The sequence below is a fragment of the Fukomys damarensis genome, unplaced genomic scaffold (assembly GCF_012274545.1).
Source record: "Fukomys damarensis isolate Sample0158 unplaced genomic scaffold, DMR_v1.0_HiC HiC_scaffold_30, whole genome shotgun sequence".
Lineage (NCBI taxonomy): Eukaryota > Metazoa > Chordata > Mammalia > Rodentia > Bathyergidae > Fukomys > Fukomys damarensis.
The window spans coordinates 15,847,302-15,868,997 of record NW_022900942.1 but is presented as its reverse complement, the minus strand read 5'-3'; the positions used below and the strand labels follow the sequence as shown (position 1 = coordinate 15,868,997).

Genomic DNA, 21,696 nt, shown 5'->3' with positions numbered 1-21,696 from the left:
TTTACCCCAAAAATTGAATTCTAAACTTTTGATTAGAAGAATTACTTTACTAAGTATAACTTTTATGTTATGCAGGAGAGTTTAAGTACTTACCTTTTGAATTATTCCTTTACAGTCATGAGACAAGGCTAGGTTTGAAAGAAACATAAAAACCACCTGCTGTAGAGCAGTGTTCTCCAGAGGCATTTGAGAAGCCAGCTTTAGGATACAATGCATCATGGAGTTGCTGGGGACTCCTCTGTGTGTGGCTTGAACAGGATGTTGTCCATAACTTGACCAACAAAGAGAACTGCAACCTTCAAAAATAACAGCCTATCACAATGACTTCTTGGTTCCACTGTTTAGTTTTTAAAAACACTAAGTGGTAAAGTATATCTGTCTATCAAAATGACTTGGCCATTAACCTGTGAACTGCAAATTAGCACTAAAGGCTAATGTTGATGTCTGCATTCTGTTTAATATATTTACTGTTCTCACTGAGGGCCTAATTATCTCAATAGGACATTTCGAATAATAGGGTTATTTAAAACAATAAATCACATACAATAGATTTTTAAACTAGTTCTTAAGCCACTTAAATAAAAAACCTGGATAGAAGAAAATAATTTTAGATGGGCAATAACCTGGTCTAATGCTTTTATTTCATAGAACAGACAAATAGAGAATATAATACACCTGAAGTGAGGACAGGAGAGATACTATTTTCCACACTACAAGGGAACACAGAAAGGGCTTAGAAAAGCCAGTGGGCTGCACAAGGTCACAGAGCTTACAGGTAGCAAGAGCCAGCAGTAGCATCTACTGGCTTTCCAGGGTCAAGTAAATTCTCAGTAGATTAAATATCCTTGAGAGATTTATGGAGGGAGAAAAATAACCATAAAAGAATTAGAAATGGATTTTAATGTTTTATCAATAAGATTGTATTACAAAATAAATCTAAGGTAGAATTAACTTGTGAAAATTCACATAAGGAGGCCAGGGGGCATAAAATCACACCAGAATCAACTACATTATGTAAAATAAACTCATAAATAAGTAAACACAAAAACAGAGTGATCTTTCCTGTATTCATAACTTTATAACTGTATTAAAATACTATTATTTCCATAAAGCATAACAGAAAACTGTCATTAAATGATGCAGTTTTTTTAGAAACAAACCAGACAGAAAAACAGTTTCTTCCTTACGTTAGAATGGTAACCTAACTCCTTCTAATAATTATACAATTTTAGGTATAACACAAAAGTAGCTTCAAAATATTTGCATTAAAGTATACACTTCTTGGGCTTAATATGTAACATTTGATTCTTCCTCCTTACTTCTATAAACCTTAAATTTAGAAAGTGAAGGACTAAGGTGAAGAAGGACTAAACAGAGACACAAACTATCCTGAGGAGGTTGTACTGAAGGAGATGTTGAACTGGAAGATGCGAGAGGAGACTGTCCAAGCAGGAAAGAGGTACTGAGAAAGTCTGTTGCAGCAGAACAAAGAGACAAGGACAATCCTCCTCTGGACGGGACACACAAGGAGAGTTCAAAGTTGAAGAGCCTGAAGGTATGTTTATACTTGCTTATGCTTCAAACAAGCTGAAGCAGACAGCTCCAGAAAGAAACATTAGACCATTCCAAGGAATAAGCGATCACCAGCATATGGCAGGGACGAGATGGGCTCATAAGTATCTTGAATAATTCCTTACCTGTACATTCTTTTACATTTGAAGACATTCTGTTGCTGAATGTTGCCCAAAGAAAGCATACACTTGCCAGAAGACCTCCTATTTCTGACCATAAATTGTAAATGGCATGTAACTTGACCAAAAATTTTACTTCATTTTTTTGGTGAGTTTGCTTTCCCTTAAAAAGTAGCTATTTTCCACACCTTCTCTCCTCTCAGAAGCACCTACCCGTTAGCTTTGTTTGTTCTCACAAATAATGAGGAAAGCAGAGTTCAACAAGGAAATTTCTTATCTTTCTCATCAAGTCTACCACCCCCAAATCTATGTCCCTCGTCTTGGCCCTTCCTTTCTTTCCTTTCTCAGCACATGCTCCAGCTCTTTTCCAGTTGCATTTTTTTCCTGACTTTTCTTCCCAAAACAGATGCCTTAAAACTTTCCAAAACAAATGAAAATTTCTCATTTGATTTACATCTATTTCTTGCTCCACTTCCCTGTCCCTTTAATAGGAGAATACACATCCTTACTTCCTCTCCTCAGCCCACACTAACAGGATGCTAAATTCAGTATTTCACTAACATTGCTCTTCAGAACAAGAATGTTAACTTTGGTAAATTAAACAGTCACTGTTTCCATCCTCATTCTATTTGAATGATACACAGTATTTGACACACTTAAGCAAGTGTCTGGCTTCTTATGCCTGCACTCCTAACTCATGGACTGCTCTTTCCCTATGTTTTACTTGCTTCTTGTCTTTCTATCAATTCTAAATGATGGTATACCCTAGGCATGGACACTACTGCTCCAGCTAAACATTTCCCTGGGATAAGTGAAAACAAGCCTGTTGCTTTAAATACAATCCGTAAGACAGTGATTTCTAAGAACACTACTTCTGTTCCCTCCTCCCTGTTTCAGAGTTGGACTATGTTACCAGTAGAAGGCAGGGGTGCTAGTGTGTTACTTTCTCGGTTATAATACAAGCTACTTATGCCATAGGCCCCATCACTTTAGGTCATCTGCTGTTGGAGAGAGAGAGGCCTACATGGCTGCAACAGCTGCACTGGATCTTCCTCCCCAGACACAGATTTAGCCAACAATGCCCAGTGACACCTCAGTTGAAGTATACTAAGAGACTGTGCTAGAATCGCCAATCTAATCCACTCAAAGATTCCTGACTTACAAAAACTCTGAGAAAATTATGTGACTCACAGGTATTAAGTTTTTAGGGTAATTTGTTGTGCAAAAATAGGTAACTAATAAAACTCCCAACATTTTTTATCTTCACACTTGTTTCTCCACTGAAATGGATCTAAACCAATACTTTCATTTAAATGCTAAACAAAGACACCTCAAAAATAACATGACCAAATAGAATTCTTGTTTTCCACTTCTTTCCCCAAGGAAAATCTGCTTCTCTTAGATATTCCCCATTTTGGTAAATGGTATGCACTCAGAATGATATGCACTTAGCATTTCTACAAAACAGGTTCATCCTGGATATCTTCGTTCCTCCAATCCGTACATTCTTGAGTCTACTTCTGGGCCATACACCAAATCTGTCCATAACTCTCAATCTCTCCAGCTACTACTTGAGCCCCAGCTACCTGTTTGTCTTCAAACTGGTCGCTCTGCCTCTAGGGCCATCCCTTCTCCATACACCACCCAAAGTGATATTTCTCCACAAATTAGATCATGCTACTCCCCAGCTGAAACCCACTGATGGCACCCTGTTGCAGTCAAATAAAAGCCCAAACTCTTTATTAGGGAGTTTTCTTTCTGAGGGGTTGAATGATCTGTCCTCTCTAATTTCCATCACTCTCATCAGAACTCACAATGTATGGCTGATGATAGGCTCTCAATAAACTGTCAAGTGAAAGAATAAAGCAGAAACCCAAGAGATACCAACAATTACAAGACCAACAATACCCTGAAATAATTTTCATCATGCCAGTCTCCTGTTCTAGAATCCATAAAAGATTTTATCTTCACCTGGCTTTTAATGTTCTGAAATCTTTACTCTTTCCATTTCCCTATTCATTTTTCTAACAACATTGCTCCCTGATCTGGTGAGTTACTCTCCCATGTCAACAAATATATACCCCAAATATCTGTCTGCTCTTATAATATCTACAAGAACCCTCATTTTTCATCAACATATCCACAGTGAGTACAATACTCAAAATATGTATTTGTTTTTTCAATCTACTTTAAGATTAGATAAAACTAGTGTTTTAGTTATTACTGAAAAGCAATAATGGATTTTATTTACCATTTGGAAAATTTGCAGTGTAGACACAAAGTAGCTGCAAGGCAATTTGCATCAGTGAATCATCCATTAAAAGCCAGGGCCAGAGTGAGTACAAGACAGGGACAAGCTGGGCTCCAAGAGCTGCTTCCTGTGAGCAAAGGAAGTTAAGAACAGCTGTCAGTCTAAATATATAAAAACTGAAAATTGAATTAAATCCCCCCCAAATTATCACTACATAAGATAAATGGTAAATTTCTTTGTTCTGATTAGTATGATCGGGATTTGGAATATTACAGACAGATTCTTACCTCTGGTGCCCTTGACCCTAAAACTGGCCAGTTTTAGAAAGTCTCTTCAACACTGAGATGACTAGGATATGCCAGTATGAGAAGAAAAACAGCTTCTGTAATGGGTAAATTATGCAGGAAAGGACTATATTCCAATAATGAATAACTCTTATAAAGGCTCTGACATGCATGAGAAAGGTTAATTAACCGAGTCTTCCTCCCTACCCTGTTTCTTTCTTCCCTCCAGTGTATGTGTTTATATACCAAAAGTAAATCATTATTTCTGAGTAATTTGAATATGCTAATATCCACTCTAAACTAAATATTATGTTAAATAAATTCTTAGGTGACTCAGTATTACAAAATTCATTTACCTTTGGCACAATATATATAGGTACAATATAGTTAAAGTTTTTGCAGAAATGTGTACACCCATGTACGCATGTACATGCACAAATAACTACACACATCTTGCACAATTATATGTAGCATCAAATAATAGAGTGGGAAATTATTTGAAATGTTCAACACTTTCTCCCAGCAAACGACCTTGCCTACTGTTTCACAAAGATGAAATCTTTATGCATTCTGCCACTCTGTTCACATGGCTGATCTGTAGTTTCATCTATTCATCCTTCTTATCTGCCTGACAGTGAGGAGCAGGTGTTCCTCTTGTCAGAGACTGATACACCCATTTGTGTTCTGAAACACAGTCAGTCCCTCCTGCCTCCTCTGGGATCTGATCTGTGAATTGGTTCTTTTCTTCCTCTATTTTTAATAACTAGTCCCAAGTTCACTCATTTCTCTATTTATATTTAAGTATTTTGCATGTTAGGAGAATCAAACATTACCTTTAATGACCAAGCTCGTAGAAAGAGTAATTACATTGCTATCATTTCCCCATTCCACATTTCATCTTCAGTCACTTCAACTTACTTTTCTACACTGATGGTTCCACTGGAGACCATCTCTACCTCTGTAGCCGCCAAGTCCTTAGGCACTTGAGCATTTGTGGCAGGGCTTTTTAAAATTTTTTCATTTCCATGCTGCCTAGATCACTTCCAAACTCCTCCAGCTTTCCATTCTCAGTTGTTTTCTGCCTTCTCTTACTTGTTCATATTTTCCAAAGATAAGATTTAGGGTTTCACTATGTATTCTTGGGAGATTTCAATTATAGGCCTGGCTACAAATACTACCTACACATTTTTAATATTCCCAGCCTATACTGCCCTTCAAAGTGCCATATCAACAATAGCTATTTACTGACTACAAGCCATTTTCCATATGAATGTCCTAGAGACTTTGCAGTAGCATATGAAAACTTTTGGGTTGTGTCAAGGCCACACTTTAACAAACATTCCTACATTAATAAGCATTTTAAAGCCTGGAAGTCATTCTACATTTTTCTTCTTTAGCCCTAGTCCCACATATTTATTCTTACTTTCATATTTCACCTCTCTACCTGCCCAGGTTAAAGTCTCATCATCTCTTTGCCTGGACTATCAAAGTCCCCTCACTGCTAACCTTGCCCACTGTTCCATTCATTTAATTCACAGACACCACAGACACCATAATCTTTTTTTTTTTTCCTGGTATGAAAGGTCCTTATTGTACACACATATATAAACTAGGGTAAGACAGTGGTGACTGGTGGATTTCTACAATACAAACCAACAATAAGAAAAACATACCACACATCTCAGGTAAGACAGGATAGGATAGAAATTAAGAACCTCTGCCCCATTGAATAGTATTTATACTCAACAGTAAATATCCTCTGGATTTATTCCTTATTTAAAAATTTACAAATACAGAAATGTTTTAATTTAATAAAAGATTTTATTTTCATAGAGGGCCAATGTGATCCAAATATGAACACCATATTTGTAACTAGTTAACATCTAATAAATCTTTATAGGTAGATCTTACCTGTCAAGTGTTCCAGAGTACTCCTTGAGTAAAGTGTCACTGATGAACACTAACCATATCTAGTCACGAGGACAGTATTGAGCATGAAGGAACTATAAATTTAGTATATGACATTTCTATTTTGAGGGAAAAAAAGCCTACGCTATGAGCATAGACTGGGAATTTTAAAGATATATATAAATATTTAATTCCCATCAAATTGTTTTGAAATATAAGTTGCTAGGGGTGTCTTATGGGGATATGTGTTCACATGTTCATTTTTCAGATAGACTGTTTTTACCAGTTTTGTCACAGTACATAAGAGCAAAAGCAGGTAAGAATTTAAAAACAAATAAGTGTCCATAGAAGAAATACGTCTGTATTAAAGCTTTAGTCCCGTGCTTTGAAAGTAGTGTATCACTATAGCTCAAGCAAATAAAAGTGCTCAAAAGATTGTATCTGCATAATAATACTAATACAATGGCTTAAAGTGACAGCATTGATGCTTACAGGTGAAATAAGATGTCTAAATGGTTTTCAGAGAGGGACCACATAAATGACTACAGAGGTCAGAAATATTAGAAATAAGGAGCTTTCGCTAGGTTTACATTCCATGCTAAGCAGCAGCAGTATTTTTTATTCTGAAAAGGGAAATAAATTCATCTTCTTTCCCTATAGATACAGACACTGCCACTTAATTCTCTTGGAGAACTGTTCTGATAAAACACTTTTAAAAACTTACCTTAAAAGACACACACCTATTTATCTCATTCTAGTAAAAAAAAAAAAAAAAATGCCTACAATACCTAACTGTATAAAGCTTAAGTCCATAAAGTCAAAGTTTCAAGGATAATGTTAAAATACTGATACAAACAAGAACTGTCGTCAGCATTGAGAAATGACAGAGAGATTAGGTGCTTCCATTTCTGAGAGTTAACTCTGAGTTTAAGGATAAAAAATGCATGTTAATACAACAGAAAGGGCTTCTATTTTTCCTTCTATAACATCTCCTATAAAAATTAAACTGCTTATAGCTGGATGTCACAGCGCACACCTGTAATTCCAGCACTCAGGAGAGTAAGGCAGGAAGATTGCAAGTTTGAGTCTAACCTAAACTGTATATCAAGTCCAAAGCCTGTCTGACTAAAGAGTAAGAGTCTGTCTCAAAAAACACAAACCAAAGAGAATTTTTAAAAATGTAAAGGGTTTAACACTGCTACCAAAATTTTGAAACGGCGCTCTACTTACTTTACATTCTTTATTTTGATAAAGACAGTTTCTTAGGAGCTGCATAATGATGCTTAACTCTTTAGTAAAACCATCCTCCTGTTTAAAAAAGACATTGAAAACTGTGAACTTAGCACCTTACCCCACTTTTTGTATATCAAAACCCTCCCATACAATGCAGCTGTGCTGACCAACATAACGTTAAGCAGACTGACAAGCTAACAATCTCTGAAAGATGACCATATCTCAAGAAGTGCATCCACTACAAAAAAGCTATTTCTGTCCTATCAAGCATGGAGGAAGTAGTATATATGATAGCCTCTGTTTCATCTCGATAAAGTGAGGCAGGTTTGCAATCACATCAGGTGCTGGCTGACTTTCTCAATGATGAAGTAAGGGCTTTTGGCTAGAGAGGAAAAATGAAAGTCAAGAAAAGAAACCGAGAATATCAGTTAATCCCCTACATCAATTAAATTATTAAATAAAGTTTTATCTTCTTTTCTTACTAGTTATTAGTGTTTCTTTAGTGACTTTATACAAATACACAGGTGGATATTTGCATATTCATGCACACATTCATTTTCTGAATAAGTCTGTGGGGCAAATCTTATTTATTATAATTATCAACCATAGCTATGATGTAATGACTTTTATTGTGTGTTTATAAGAACATACAGTTTAAACATGAGTCATGCAGACTATATACTAAAAGAGATATTCAAAAATCACAGGAGGAGATAAACATTAAGAATACCAATGCTGCCACTTCCAAGATGTAAGAGCAAAAATCTGGCCCCATCAACTGGCATTTATGTAACTATGATGTCATCAGGTTCAAGAGATAGGGAATATGAAATGTTTGAATAGTGTGTGGCATATAAAACTCATAGTAAATTATAGTGATTATACATCTCATTTCCTAGAAAATTTCCGTTTACTTTATTAGAATTTTTTTGGTAGGATAAAAAATTTACTAAAACAGTATATCACATGTATGTAGCGATCTTCAAATACTTAAAGTAACAAAAAGAAAACCACATAATATATAAATCTCACATGAAGGCTTCCAAGTGAGAGTTAAGAAAATGTATCCATTCCAGCACTCGGGAGGCTGAGGCAGGAGGATAGTTGTGAGTTTGAGACCAGTCTGGGTTACATAGTGAGTTCCAGGTCCATCTCAACTACATAGTGAGACCCTGACTCAAAAAAACAAAAAACAAAAAACAACAACAAAAAAGAAAAAAGTATCCAACTCAGAAATCTCAATAACTTATCTGACTATCTTTCTTCTAAAGCAGACACTGATTGCAACCTTGTAGTCATTTATAGGCCCCTGGGCACTGGAGAGATGGTCACTATAAGCATTCACTCTTTTATTGCAGAACTTTAGAATTTAAACTTACCTTCTTTTTCAGTGCTGCCTTCCCAGGCCTTAGAGAATCAAGGCTCAATTGTGCATTGATGTATTTCATCTGTTCCATACAGTTGTCTATGAGGTCAGCTGAAAAGACACAATCTCCAAAGTCAAAAAGATATTTCACTTCCAAATAAGTCAAAATCACATATAATCTGATTCTCAAAAAAGTTTGTTTGTGGCTCAATTCCTTTTTCGCATTTTCTGTGAGAGATTAAAAAATGAGGGGGAGAACTAAAATGCTGAAGTCCAGCTGTTTTGAGTTCTTAGTAAGATATGCCCCCAATACTGCATAATTTATATGTTGAGATCTACACAATTTTACTAGCAAATCACAATTTAAATTAAGGACTTTATGTTGCTGTTATTCTCTTTCAAATCTCAAACCTGTGTTCCCTGATGTACAGATGAGACATTATAATAGAGGGGACGTGTATATAAAAATATAGGATTACCTAATGGTATTGTCCTTAACATCAAAGCAAAGGGTTACTTTTTTTGCTCCTTAGATATGCAGAATGTGCTTGTGGATACTAATATTTCATTATGAAACTGAGTAAGGTGTTACATTTTTAGCTTCTCTACTATTTAGATATACATTCTCTTGAGTAAGAATCATTGCATATTAAATACATAATAATCTACACAATAATTTATTTTAAAAGTAATGAATATGTACTGATTATATATAAAGAACAAAATCAATGTTTCTTAAGTGACACACTGAAATTACCTGTAAATCTTTATATTTCTAGTTCAAGAAAAATAAAATGAACAAACAGCAAAATACATGAATTGACAATATGCCAAAAGAACAGATGATGTTTCACATAGATCACCTTTCAAAGCATGTTTCTGTGCTCTTCTGCTGATGGCTAGAAGTGACATTAACGCATTTGCAGCAACTCTTTTCAGGATATCTTTGGAGGGTTTTCCTTCATAGCACTGTAAAAAATATAGATCAAACTGCCTTAAAGAAACATCTAATCTGGAGGAAAATAGATGTGAATAAATTTCTATCTAAAAAGTATTACTAAGTTCAAACAACCATGTGAAATTCACTAGAATTTGATAAATTATTAATATTTGAAAATGTGTGGATAAGGTTGAAAAAGAAATTTACATTATAGAAAAGACCAACAATCACAAAGATTTATCATCTAAAGAAAAAAAATTAGTATTAACATATGAGAAGTTCGGTATTACTCAAACTTCACAGGCATATAAATGTATTATTATGAACTACTGAACAATAGGCCTGTCCTCACATTTCTCATTTTTTCTTCTAGGGACACATTCCCCTCTATTTCCACCAAATATATTTCTGTATCTTGGGTAATCTGGTCCCTTCCTATTCATCTCAGTTTTATAGTGTCAAAAGATGTATTTTTTAAACACATTTTTTAAGTTTTTTGACTCATAGAAATAGAAAATCACTTATTATCTTGAAGATATTAATATTCTCAGTATATTTCCTTCATATACTCAATACTCACAAGGTGTAACTGAAAATTATGGTATTTAAATTTCTGGTAAAAAATTATTGCACTAAAAGACACATTGCCATTAATCTTCCTCAAACTACTCCCTCTCATTTCAAATACTCTTATCCCATTGTCCTTGGTACTTTCTGAAACAGTTCTGAAATTCCTCTTTCCTTAGGGTCTTTAGTTACACTTCCATTGCTAGCTTCATATCCTGAATGAACTCAAAACATTTTCCTTTCATGGTCATTTTGACTTTGGAAAAGAGTCAGAAGGCTCATAGTGCCAGATCTGGTAAATAAGACAGATAAAATACATACCATACGTTTTTAACAGCCTGCCTTTCTTTTGGATGGTACTCGGCAGCAGTATTTACTATATTTTTTATCACACCTCATAAAGATACAAAAGGACTTCCGGAACTGCTTCAGAAATTGGCAAGACGTTTTCATTACAATTTTTTTTTTCAAAAATGCATTTATTGGAATATACATAGAAGCAAATAGTGAAGTATGCTGAAATGTTAAGTCCTAATTTTGACTGCCACAAGGAACACTAAGATTTTCCAAAGTAAGTATGTAAATATGCTCACATATCAAAATACTCATGTGGTATTTTCTGATAACTTGCCAAGAATAAAATGACAATTTGAATAACTTTTGCTGTATAATTCTAAAATGCACAGCATCCCATTTGATACTTGTTTTGGGTCATTTAGCTACTTTAGAAAACAATGTGTGAATTCTCTCCCCCCTTATATACTGTATTGAGAAAAGGGGAAAAAATTTTTTTAAGAATTAAAAAAAAAAAAACCTCAAATAGCTATTGGTGACTTCAGTTGCCTTATATAAGGATGAACAGATCCAACAAGCACGTCTATAATACAAAGTAAACTATGATTTTATTGAGAAATTCTCATAGATGGAAAATTAAATTGAATATTCTGTTCATTTCATTTTACAATAATCTTTACCACTTATTTTTGTACCATGTATTTCAATTGCCTGTTTAGTGAAAAGTAAGAAAACTATAATTTTTGGCTTGTTAAGTTAAATTTTTGTCATTAAAGACCCCCCACAACACAATGTGTTTTGCTAACAGCCATATCTCAAGCAGCCATGTTAAGAATGTTTTGACTGCTATTTCACCCAAGGAAATAATGTTTGACCTCTGCCACTTTAAAATGCCAGTGTCAGCAACAGGTTTTTAAGTTTCCCACAATAAAATAAAAACCCCAGGATCCTGACAGTTCTGTTCAACAAAATTTTCACATACATGCAAGAATTTTGCTAAAATATTGATCTTGCATTTATAATTCCTAGCATTGTTTTGGTTAATTTTCAGGGATATAATGTCTAAAATTGGGGCAAAAAAGTAAATAAATGATATTGGGGCAATAAAGTTTCCTGCCTTGTATTGTGCTGGGAACCCCAGGCCCTGCCACATGTCAGGCAGGCCCTCTACCACTGAGATATATCCCTAGCCCCAAGTTTCCTGCTTTCTACTTTTATGCATAAACTATCCTCCAACATGAATTCTACCCTTGTGAAGGATGAAAAAGCTGACATCTTGACTGAGAGCATAGAAGAACTATGAGCATACCTTACGATTGATTGATTGCCAGTTAAGGTATACTCTCCACCTCTAACACAGATGAATTAATAAAATGTTGACCACTGAGGCCATTTCAAATGGTTTTAGAGAAAATTTAAATATGCAAGAAGTACACATTCTAAACTTGTTTTCCACACAACTTGAGCTCACTGAACTACTGCAGTTGGTTAAATGCCTAACAGCACAGATGCCTCCCTAGGTCATTTATCAGGTCTATTAGCTAGAAAAAAAATACTGGATAATGCACTGTTGGCCTACTATTCCCTGGCTGCACACACAAATGGCTGTTTAGCTCACTGAACTTGCAGTTGGTTAAATGCCTAACAGCACAGATGCCTCCCTAGGTCATTTATCAGGTCTATTAGCTAGAAAGCAAATACTGGATAATGCACTGTTGGCCTACTATTCCCTGGCTGCACACACAAATGGCTGTTTTGAGTATAATGCAAGGTTCTATTTCCCTTTAACCATAAGAATTAAAACAATACTTATCACATATAGTTTGATATTACTTCCAATAAGTACAATATTTATTAATTATTTATTAATTACCCAATTAATAGGACAAGTACAATATTTATTAATAATTTATTAATGGTTTATTAATTATTTCATTACAACTTTCAAATACGTACAAAAGTAGAAAAACAAAAATTACCTATATTTTCTCAAAATTTTAAAAAATTTTGCCTGAAAACTGTAAATATTAGATACAGAATATCATCCAGTATACCAATAACAAAGTGATTCTGATATGTAATATAATTAACTATATTTTTTTAAATCAGGGATCGAACTCAGGACTTTGTGCTTGTGAGGCAGCCAAGGTGCCACTGAGCTACATCCCCTGCTGACAAAAATTTCTTGGTATCTATTAATATCCAGTCCAAATTCATATTTTTTTGTCTCCAGTATTCTCTTGCAGTTGGTTTATCAGAATCAGGATGCAAGACATTATGCCAGCAGTCACATTTCCTAAACTGAGAATATCCTTTCCTTTCCCCATGACATGACCACCATAGTGTTGGTGGGGTTGGAGGATAATTACACTACCATTGTGTCATTACTGTTGCTACTGGACTGTTGACTAAACCTGATCAGTCATTCTACAGAATGTCCCACATGTTAGATTTATATGCCTGCTTCCTCATAGTAATGTTTAACCTGTCTCCTCTCATCTGTATTTTCTATTTACTGGATATTTTAGCTCTAATGCTTGAATGGATTTAAGCTCAACTTTTAGAATTATTAACTCATGTGGATATATGCATACATTTCAATTATAATTTCAAAGGGTTTATAAATTCCTTTTAGATTCTAGAAGTTTTTCCTTGTTTTTAAATTTATGATTCAAATTCAAAATTCTTCATTTATCAGTAATTTTCAAAATAATTCAGCTTTATTATATCACGATTAAAATTAATCTTAAAACTATATATTTTACATCGAATATAGAACAGCATAATTACCTAGATGCAAATATACTTATAATTAATAATTGTTCTATGTTTGGAAATGTGTCATAGAGACCCCTTTACAGAGGGGGCTCTCCCAGACTTACACCTAGTCAAGAAATCCATCTCAAATACATCACTAAAGCTGTTGTATCTAAGCAGGCAAGTTCTTATATGGCCAACAGTTTAGATTTTAAATGCCCAAATTCAAGGATGTTTGATAAAGATCATGCTGAATTATATCATGAAATGGAAGAGAAAAAAGGAAAGTATTACAGGATGATGAATATATTCGGGGTATAATCATTATAGCTCTCAATGAGAATACTTATTTTTCTATAAAAGTATCTTCATCATTAATAGAAAATTCCTGTAATGTACCCATGCTTATTCAACCTGCATGTATTAGTGATTGAGAAAATCCAAATTTATCCAATTAAATAGTACTAACCATCCAGTATATGTAGCAATTAGGTGAGAAAATAATTTGCAAGACTTCTAATGGAAAAACCATATGATAGACTTTATCTTTTATTTCTTGAAATACCATTAAAATAACAAAAATGGAACCACACACACACACACACAACACACATAGCAAAAATCTAGACACTAGAAAGCAGTTAGATAAATAGCAAATAGGTGAGGCTGAAGAATTCGGAATTCTAGGTGGTAAATGGAGACAGCTGAATAGTACCATAGTCTACACAATGAACTGCTGAAAACTTTAGTACCAGGTACATCTGGAAATGAAGGTGAAGAAGAACTGTTTGAAAAGTCTTTAAAAAACAGTTACAGTATCAGTTTCTGCTCACTGCCAAACAATTATTTTGCTTCTGAGATACTCTTTCATAGCCTGTGTAAAATCCTGGAGGTTTAATCTGTGGAAAGGAGAAATTAGAGAGATTCTAACTGGCAGAGAGCAGGCATGTTTTTGGTAAAATATTCTTCTGAAAATGGGAAGGATCAAGTGAAACTGTATGAACTGTCTTTCCACCAAATTTGCTACTACATGCTTGGCAGTTGGATTTTCACCAGCAGGCAAGAGATGAGAATACTCTTTCTAGGCAATTAGACAAGACAGGCCCACAAAATGAACCACAAGTCTCCTTATAGAGTAAAGCTGAGAGCTGACAAGATCCACTCATAGACTCAGAGCTGCCAATTTACCCTAAGTCTCAATCTTAAAGAGAACAGCTACCAAGACACAGACACCAGTGAAAAGCCCCTAACCAGAAAATAGAGATGATTAAAAAAGTGGGGAGAGGGAGGCAACAGAAAAGAGAGATTATATAGGAAGAACAAAATGTAAGAGTTCTAAACATATAGAGCATACAAAGTTGAAAAAAAAATCTCAATAAAGAAAATTTAAAAAATATAAAATTAAAGATAGAGCCCCCCAAAAGAGAGCAGCACATGAAAAAGAAAGACAAAATTTTGCACTTCTTTAGAAATTGAAGGATACTGAAGAAAAAAAAAATCCAAAACATATTCAGGCAGAGAAAAACCAAAACTCATAAAGGTTTCAGAATTACCCACAGTAACACTAGAGGTTAAAGGGAATAAATAAAGATTTTTAAATGCTGAATTTATTTCCAATCAAATTCTCACTAGCACAATTATATTGTTTGTGAGGGTAGAACAAAGAGTTTCCAACATCCAGATACCAACAAAAACCCCATTTTGGCCAGGTAGGTGGGTAGGGTACGGAAAGTGAGCTAATGCTTAATTTTCCATGGTAGAAATTCAACAAATAAAATCTAAAAGTAAATGATCAAGATAAAGGAATATAAGTACATAACACAGAAGTATCTCAAATATATGACATCTCTTCAACAGATTTACTCTTAAATTTTCACTAAAACATGTATGTAAAATATATTTTCTAAAATATGAAATGAGTTTATTATTCCCTATGTCCAGATATCAGATCAAATAAAAGAAATAAAATTAATTCAATATATAAATTACAAAGCCTTTTACAGATAAAGATTTTAATCCTGTTATCAATATGTATTTGAAAATGAAATGTATTAAGAATCTTTGTCAGCTAGAGAGAGTAAAAACTCCCATTAAGTCAAATGTGTTCAATATTTTATGGACCAAAGACAGCTAATAATTTCGTAGAGAATATTCATATTCTGAAACCCTCTTGAAATGGATTTATGAAAAAATAAACTTACCAAAGACAGCTAATAATTTCGTAGAGAATATTCATATTCTGAAACCCTCTTGAAATGGATTTATGAAAAAATAAACTTACTTATATTTGTGATATTAAGTATGAATAATTTCAACATATATCCCCTATGGTATAGCGTTGTAAAACAATCATTTAAAAGACATTCTGCTAACATATTTTAATTAAATTCCAGAATAATAATTTATCTCAAGGATGGAGCAATTTAGAGATAGTTGAAACTTAGCAATAATGTAACCAATCTCATTTTACATTTGAAGAATTGAAACACAAGAGGTTACATGATTTGCCTAATATCCTGCATCTGACTTATTTTTGTGAATGGTTTTACTATATCTTCAAATATATCAATTTCAGAATACTGTACAATTTCTTCTGATAAAGACTGTAGTTACTTTGTTACATCTAACACTTGGCACAATACATAGCCTACATAAATATATAGTTAGATACACATATTTTTATGAAAATGTATTTTGGTTTAATGTATTTTAATAATATTTTAATTCATATATCTTTCTATAGGGCAAAAAACCAGCATTCATAGCTTAACAGTACTATTAATAATGGTTTTGTCTTACATTAGGCACATATTTTTTCAAAAGTGCACTAGGGGTAAAATTCCTCTCTTCACTATTTGTCTTTAACTTGCTTGTGCCATTCCATCTAAAACAGAATACAGTGTGTTCATATGTTACTGTTTTCATGAACAAGAGTATGATTTATTAGAAGTCATGTTTTAAAATAATTGGTTAATAAATCTATATCTACACAGAATGGTATGTACTTTTTGCAATCTGGAAAAAATTCAAAAGGAAAATAGGAAAATCACTATATACTATCCTATAATATAATATAATATGGCTGTAGATTAGCTCTCTCTTTTTTGGCCTAAAAGGTAACAACAAAAGATTATAAGCAATAACTTTTGTAATAAATATTATAAGTATTAGGGAAAAAGAAGGCAAGGTAAATTTTACAAATTCTTTGGGCTCCGAGCTTTTCCTAAGTACCCTATTATAAGCTAGTTCATTGACCTACATATCCACATGTATCATGAATCTGATCATGGATTCCCAGAAATATGGTGCCACTTAAAAACAGAAAATAGTTGCAAAATAAAATATCCTTAGTTTGGTCTGCCTGGAAGTTTTTAAATCTTACCACATCATCAAGCAGGACTGGCTACAGAAATCTTGAGAAGCTGGGCTCCCACAGCTATTCAGTATTGTAGCCTAGGCAGAGGAGGGAGTGGACAGGCATACTGTTCTCACAGCATTTCTGTGAGGGAAGCCCTCCCTTTACATTTCCCGAAGAAGAAAGCATGTCAACAAAAGCAAGGGCTTTTGCATGGGAAAAAGAGCTCTGCTAAAGCCAAAGTTAGAAGATTAATAATTAGGCTGGATCGTGGGGGTGGGGGTTTGAAAAGGTGAAAATTTGAGTTTTCTTGGTTACAATATTCTTTTAAAAAATCAATCTTTAAAATCAATTCTTTAAAAAATGCAAACCAGCTAACTCATTGAATCACAGTTGTTCTGATTGGCAATAAAATAACTGGGGACGATGTTTACTTTTCATTTTCAATTAAGAAAAGTTGAATGTGGTGAGAACAAAGTAGTACAACAGAGAATCTCTGGTGCCCAACAATAAGTGGCTTTTAGACCAAAATCACTTAAGGACTCTTCTCTAGAGATTCAGGCTTTGAAAGGGACAGCTGAAACAAAAAAAAAAAAAAAAAAAAAAAAAAAAAAAAAAAAGGAGGCAAGTGAGACAATACAGGGAGACTCCTTATCCTTATCAGGCGTTTACTAATACTGGAGAGACACCTGGATTTTGTCTGGTGGGGAAAACAACTGTGCTGTGATGTTCTCTGTAGGACAGCTTCTAGCTGAACCAGGAAGTGTCCCCTCCTTTTCTATCAGCTTTATATGTGGTCCAACATAATCAAGGCTGGTGCTCAAAATGTGTAAGTAGTTATGTCAAAAATATCTTCATGACCATTACTTTCACACACCAAAAAGTAACAAAAATCTCTAATTTCTAAGCAGCCGAAAAGACTATCACAAATAGGCAGACAGAGTGAACTTTGTAAAATGCAGCCAGCTGATTGGAAAACTGAAGCAAATTTTTCAATGACCAATCCTAGAAGATCAAAATCATAAAACCACATGATTATTAAAAAGGATTCTTAATATCTAAAAAAAAAAATCTAATGATAAAAAATGTGAAACTTTAATTTAGGAAATACTTCTAGTCCTTTTTAAATTGATAATCTATACTTTCATACTGTTTAAGTAGTCATAAGAGTATTAATCACTCTTTTAATTCAAATGATTGAAAAAATTTTAATAAGCCCAAGACTAAAAGTCAATTTATTCTAAACGCTAAAGTTTAGGAAAACCAAGAAATTATATACCTGAAGAATTACTTCATTAAGTTGTGCTGATGATTTCTGATTTTCCTGGATTTCATCAAGAAGCAAAACCATTGTTGGACTATGGCCTAAACATGTTTTGTTCTTGTCCTGGAGATGCATTTTTGCTTCCTCAGTCAGAAGGAGAGCTAGGAACTGAAGACTGGCATTATAAAGAGCAGGATACCTGACCGATAAGCCCACACATTTGCAGAACATATCTAAAAGGAAGAATGGTTCAGATATAAATGTTTGAAAATTAAAGAGAAAATGAATCAAACTGATCAGAGCAATACAGTTTTGTTAACTAACAATATAAAGTCATCAGTAGCTTAGGTATATCAAGAATAACTCTGCTGTTTAAAATCAAACAGTATTATGCCAATATACTGAATCAGTGATTCTGTTCAATTTTAATTATATGGCTTTGTCTTTATATGAAATTGTGGGTGTTCCTGTGTCTACAAATGCACATAATATCTGTTAAAACCCTAAATAAGTGGAATACATATAGATAAGTATTGATAATTTGAACTCTACTGAATATATGAAGTCTTCATTTTTAGGTTGTTAACTTTGGCTACAGTACAAAGTTTTTTTAAAAAGTTAGAAAAATGCCTAGGAATGTGGCTTAATGGTAAAGCACTTGTCTAGAATGTATGAGGCCCTAGGTTTGATACCCAACAAGGCAAAAATAAATAAAGCTAGAGTATGACGGCACACACTTCTAATCCCAGCACTTTGAGAGGCTGAGGCAAGAGGATTGAAAGTTCCAATCCTGCCTGGGGACTTTAGCAGTACCCTATGTCAAGGGGGAAGGGGAACGGGGGAGGTAGCTCAGTACCTCAGTACAGAGGACTGGGTTCAATCCTCAAATCTCCAGTACTAGAAAAAAAGAGAGAGGGGGAGAAAGAGAGACAAAAAGGAAAAGGAAAAAGAAGAGAAAGGAAAAGGGAAAGAGAAAGGGAAAGGAAAAGGGAGAAGGAGAGAGGGGAGGGAAGGGGGGAGAGAGGAGAGGAAGGAAAGAGGAGAGAAGAAAAAGGAAGGAAAGGGAACAGAGGGCAGGGGAATGAAGGGGGCAGAGTCAAGAAAAGGGGAGAGAAGCAAAAGGGAAGAAAAGGAAGGAAGAGGAAAGGGGAGAAGAGAGGAAAGACAAAAGACAGCACAAAACAGAATAAAATAAAAAGTTCACCTAACTATCCTGTAGATCATAAAGAATATCATCTTCTAAGTATGAATGTATTTCTGCTTTCAAATAAGTTGATGTCAAATGAAACTAAAAATTGGTATGCAGTGTTTGCATGATGAACAAAAGTCTCACAGTGCTACACAAAGGACATGAGTGGCTATGAACTAACTTGGACACATGGTACAGGATGGAAAGAACAGGCAAACCACACTAAGAATCAATTCTGAGCGACTCATTAATAGTTTCTTATGAATAATGAGTTAATCAAAATAACATTTGGTTACTGCATTAATCTTATTAATGTGAAAATTATTTAACTTTTAACTTTTTATTTTATTACTATGCTTGTATGAGAATATAACCATAAGAATTTCTAAGTACATTCAGGCTTATACAAATTTAAGTGGCGTAAGCCAGCAGTATATTTTATAAATATTATGTTCATTTAAATGATGTCCAACTATCAATCAAGTCTGAGGAAAGACTTTTGATAAGGCAAGTCATACAGTGATCATAAAATGTATTAAATGTATACGGGCACATGAGATGGAAACTGATAAAAACAAATAAAAACAAAATTACACAAAAAAATGCCAGCATGACAAGAAACATTAAAAATCATTTTTATTAGGTATGCTTTCATTAATATCACATTATCAAAACTACACACTAAGTTATTTTTAATAGTACTATAAACTGTGTGTATATTTGATAGGGAGGTTTTGAATTTAATGTTTTTATTGTATTAGCAGAGAAATCACATCAAATAAATAGCCTTAAGTCAGGAGAACAAAATTTTTCTGTTAAGGATCAATAGTGAACTTTTTACATTCTGTAGTTTACTGTCCTTGTTACAACTACTCATCTCAACTATTGCTGCATGAAAACAAAGACAGGCAACACAGGAATGAGTGTGACTGTGTTCCAATAAAACTTTATTAACCAAACTAGGTAGTGGGAAGATCTGATCAGACAGCTTTGGTATCTAAAGTGAGAAGCATTTCACTGTATATTGTTGGTGATTCAGATAGTGAACTAATTTTCTTCCAATTAATGCAAGAGCAAAGTGTCAATCTCTCCAAAGGCAAATGCTTTCTATTTTCATCTCTTCTAACAAGACAATTATCTACAATATGGCCACTTTACCCCTTATGGTAGACTGATAACTACTGTATCTAAATACGTTAATACATTTTATTGATTTATGTTTTGTTTTTTTTTTCCTGGTGCTGGGGATTGAACTCAGGACCTTGCACTTACCAGGCAGGTACAGTGTCACTGAGCTACATCTCTGGCCCATAAATCTTATTTTAAAATTACTACTTTATATCATACATTTAAACTTTTAAAATGAACAAAGTACATAATTAATGTTTTTTTAAAGTCAATTTAATTAGTGGATAACTTGGAAACTTAGAAATCAATTTTGAATTTTATTTAAATAAATTATTTTAAAAGGTAAAATAAATGTTAATTATAAACATTTAAATTTAAAAAGTTTTCTTGCTATACTGAAATGAAAGGAGGAGAATACAAAAACATTAAAGACTAGTCATGGGAAATATCTGACAAAAGTAATCATACTGTAGTTTTAATATTTTTGTTCTGTAAGAAAATCTGATGGTCTGTTTGTTTGTTTGTTTTTTGAGACAGGATCTCACTATGTAGTTGAGACTGACCTGGAACTCACTATGTAGCCCAGTCTGGTCTCGAACTCACAGTGACCTCCTGCCTCAGCCTCCTGAGTGCTGGGATTACAGACCTGTGCCACCAAGCCCAGCTGAAAACCTGATGTCTTTAAAAAAGACCTCCTGCCTGAGCCTCCTGAGCGCTGGGATTACAGACCTGTGCCACCAAGCCCAGCTGAAAACCTGATGTCTTTAAAAAAGTGGGGGAGTGTTTTTATTATAACTTCCCATGATATCCTTATAAAGGATTCTATATATTCAGATTTACCTACATACAATAAACATATCAGAAAAGAGACTGAGTTCTTTCCAAAAAAAGAAAAGCTATCTTGTATTATAATTTTATATGAATCTTCATAAAACCATAGGCTTCTTAATTGTTTTTATGCATCTTGAAATACACTTCAGTTTTTCAAAAATATCTTTTTGGATGGAGACTCCTTAAGATCACTGCAAATTCCTCAAAACAAATTATCTTGGAATCTCTTTCACATACTGTTATCAGTATTACTTCATTTTAGAAAACTCACTCATCTAATTGGGAATAAGAATTGTCTTATTTTTATTAGCAGAAGAAACTCAAACCAGTGCTATCTTACCAATAACTGTTGCCCAGTGCTTGGCCAGAGCTGAAGTAATGGAAGGAAGAGAGAGAGGAGCAGCTTTCCTCAGGAGTGTGGCCAAAAGTTCAAGTAAGTGTGTCCATGTGTGATAAAAAGCTGTTATTAACTCTACATCTATAAAATTAATCAAAACATTTCAAGTTATTAATATAATGAGATTTTAAAATACGAAACTTATCACAGACTCATGAGATTTACAGTTAAGAAGTACAAGTTAAATGAAAACAAATGTAACTCAACATCATCCGAAATTCATTTCTTTAAACTTCACTTC

General features: G+C 33.9%; 1 protein-coding gene across 5 annotated transcripts in view; it reads right to left on the bottom strand.

Annotated features, from left to right (window-relative positions):
* Rttn (rotatin) overlaps positions 1-21,696 on the bottom strand; it is a 168,747-nt gene that overhangs the window by 11,171 nt on the left and 135,880 nt on the right. For 4 of the 5 annotated variants that reach the window (XM_010607718.3, XM_019205453.2, XM_033757440.1 and 1 more), the window contains 7 exons: positions 21,399-21,536; positions 17,926-18,143; positions 9,597-9,702; positions 8,747-8,844; positions 7,365-7,442; positions 3,943-4,069; positions 94-296 (listed from right to left, as the gene is read on the bottom strand). In XM_010607718.3, the coding sequence (XP_010606020.1) occupies positions 94-296; positions 3,943-4,069; positions 7,365-7,442; positions 8,747-8,844; positions 9,597-9,702; positions 17,926-18,143; positions 21,399-21,536 (968 nt within the window). The remainder of the gene's footprint in view (positions 1-93; positions 297-3,942; positions 4,070-7,364; positions 7,443-8,746; positions 8,845-9,596; positions 9,703-17,925; positions 18,144-21,398; positions 21,537-21,696) is intronic. The other variant, XM_019205464.2, reaches the window with a different exon arrangement.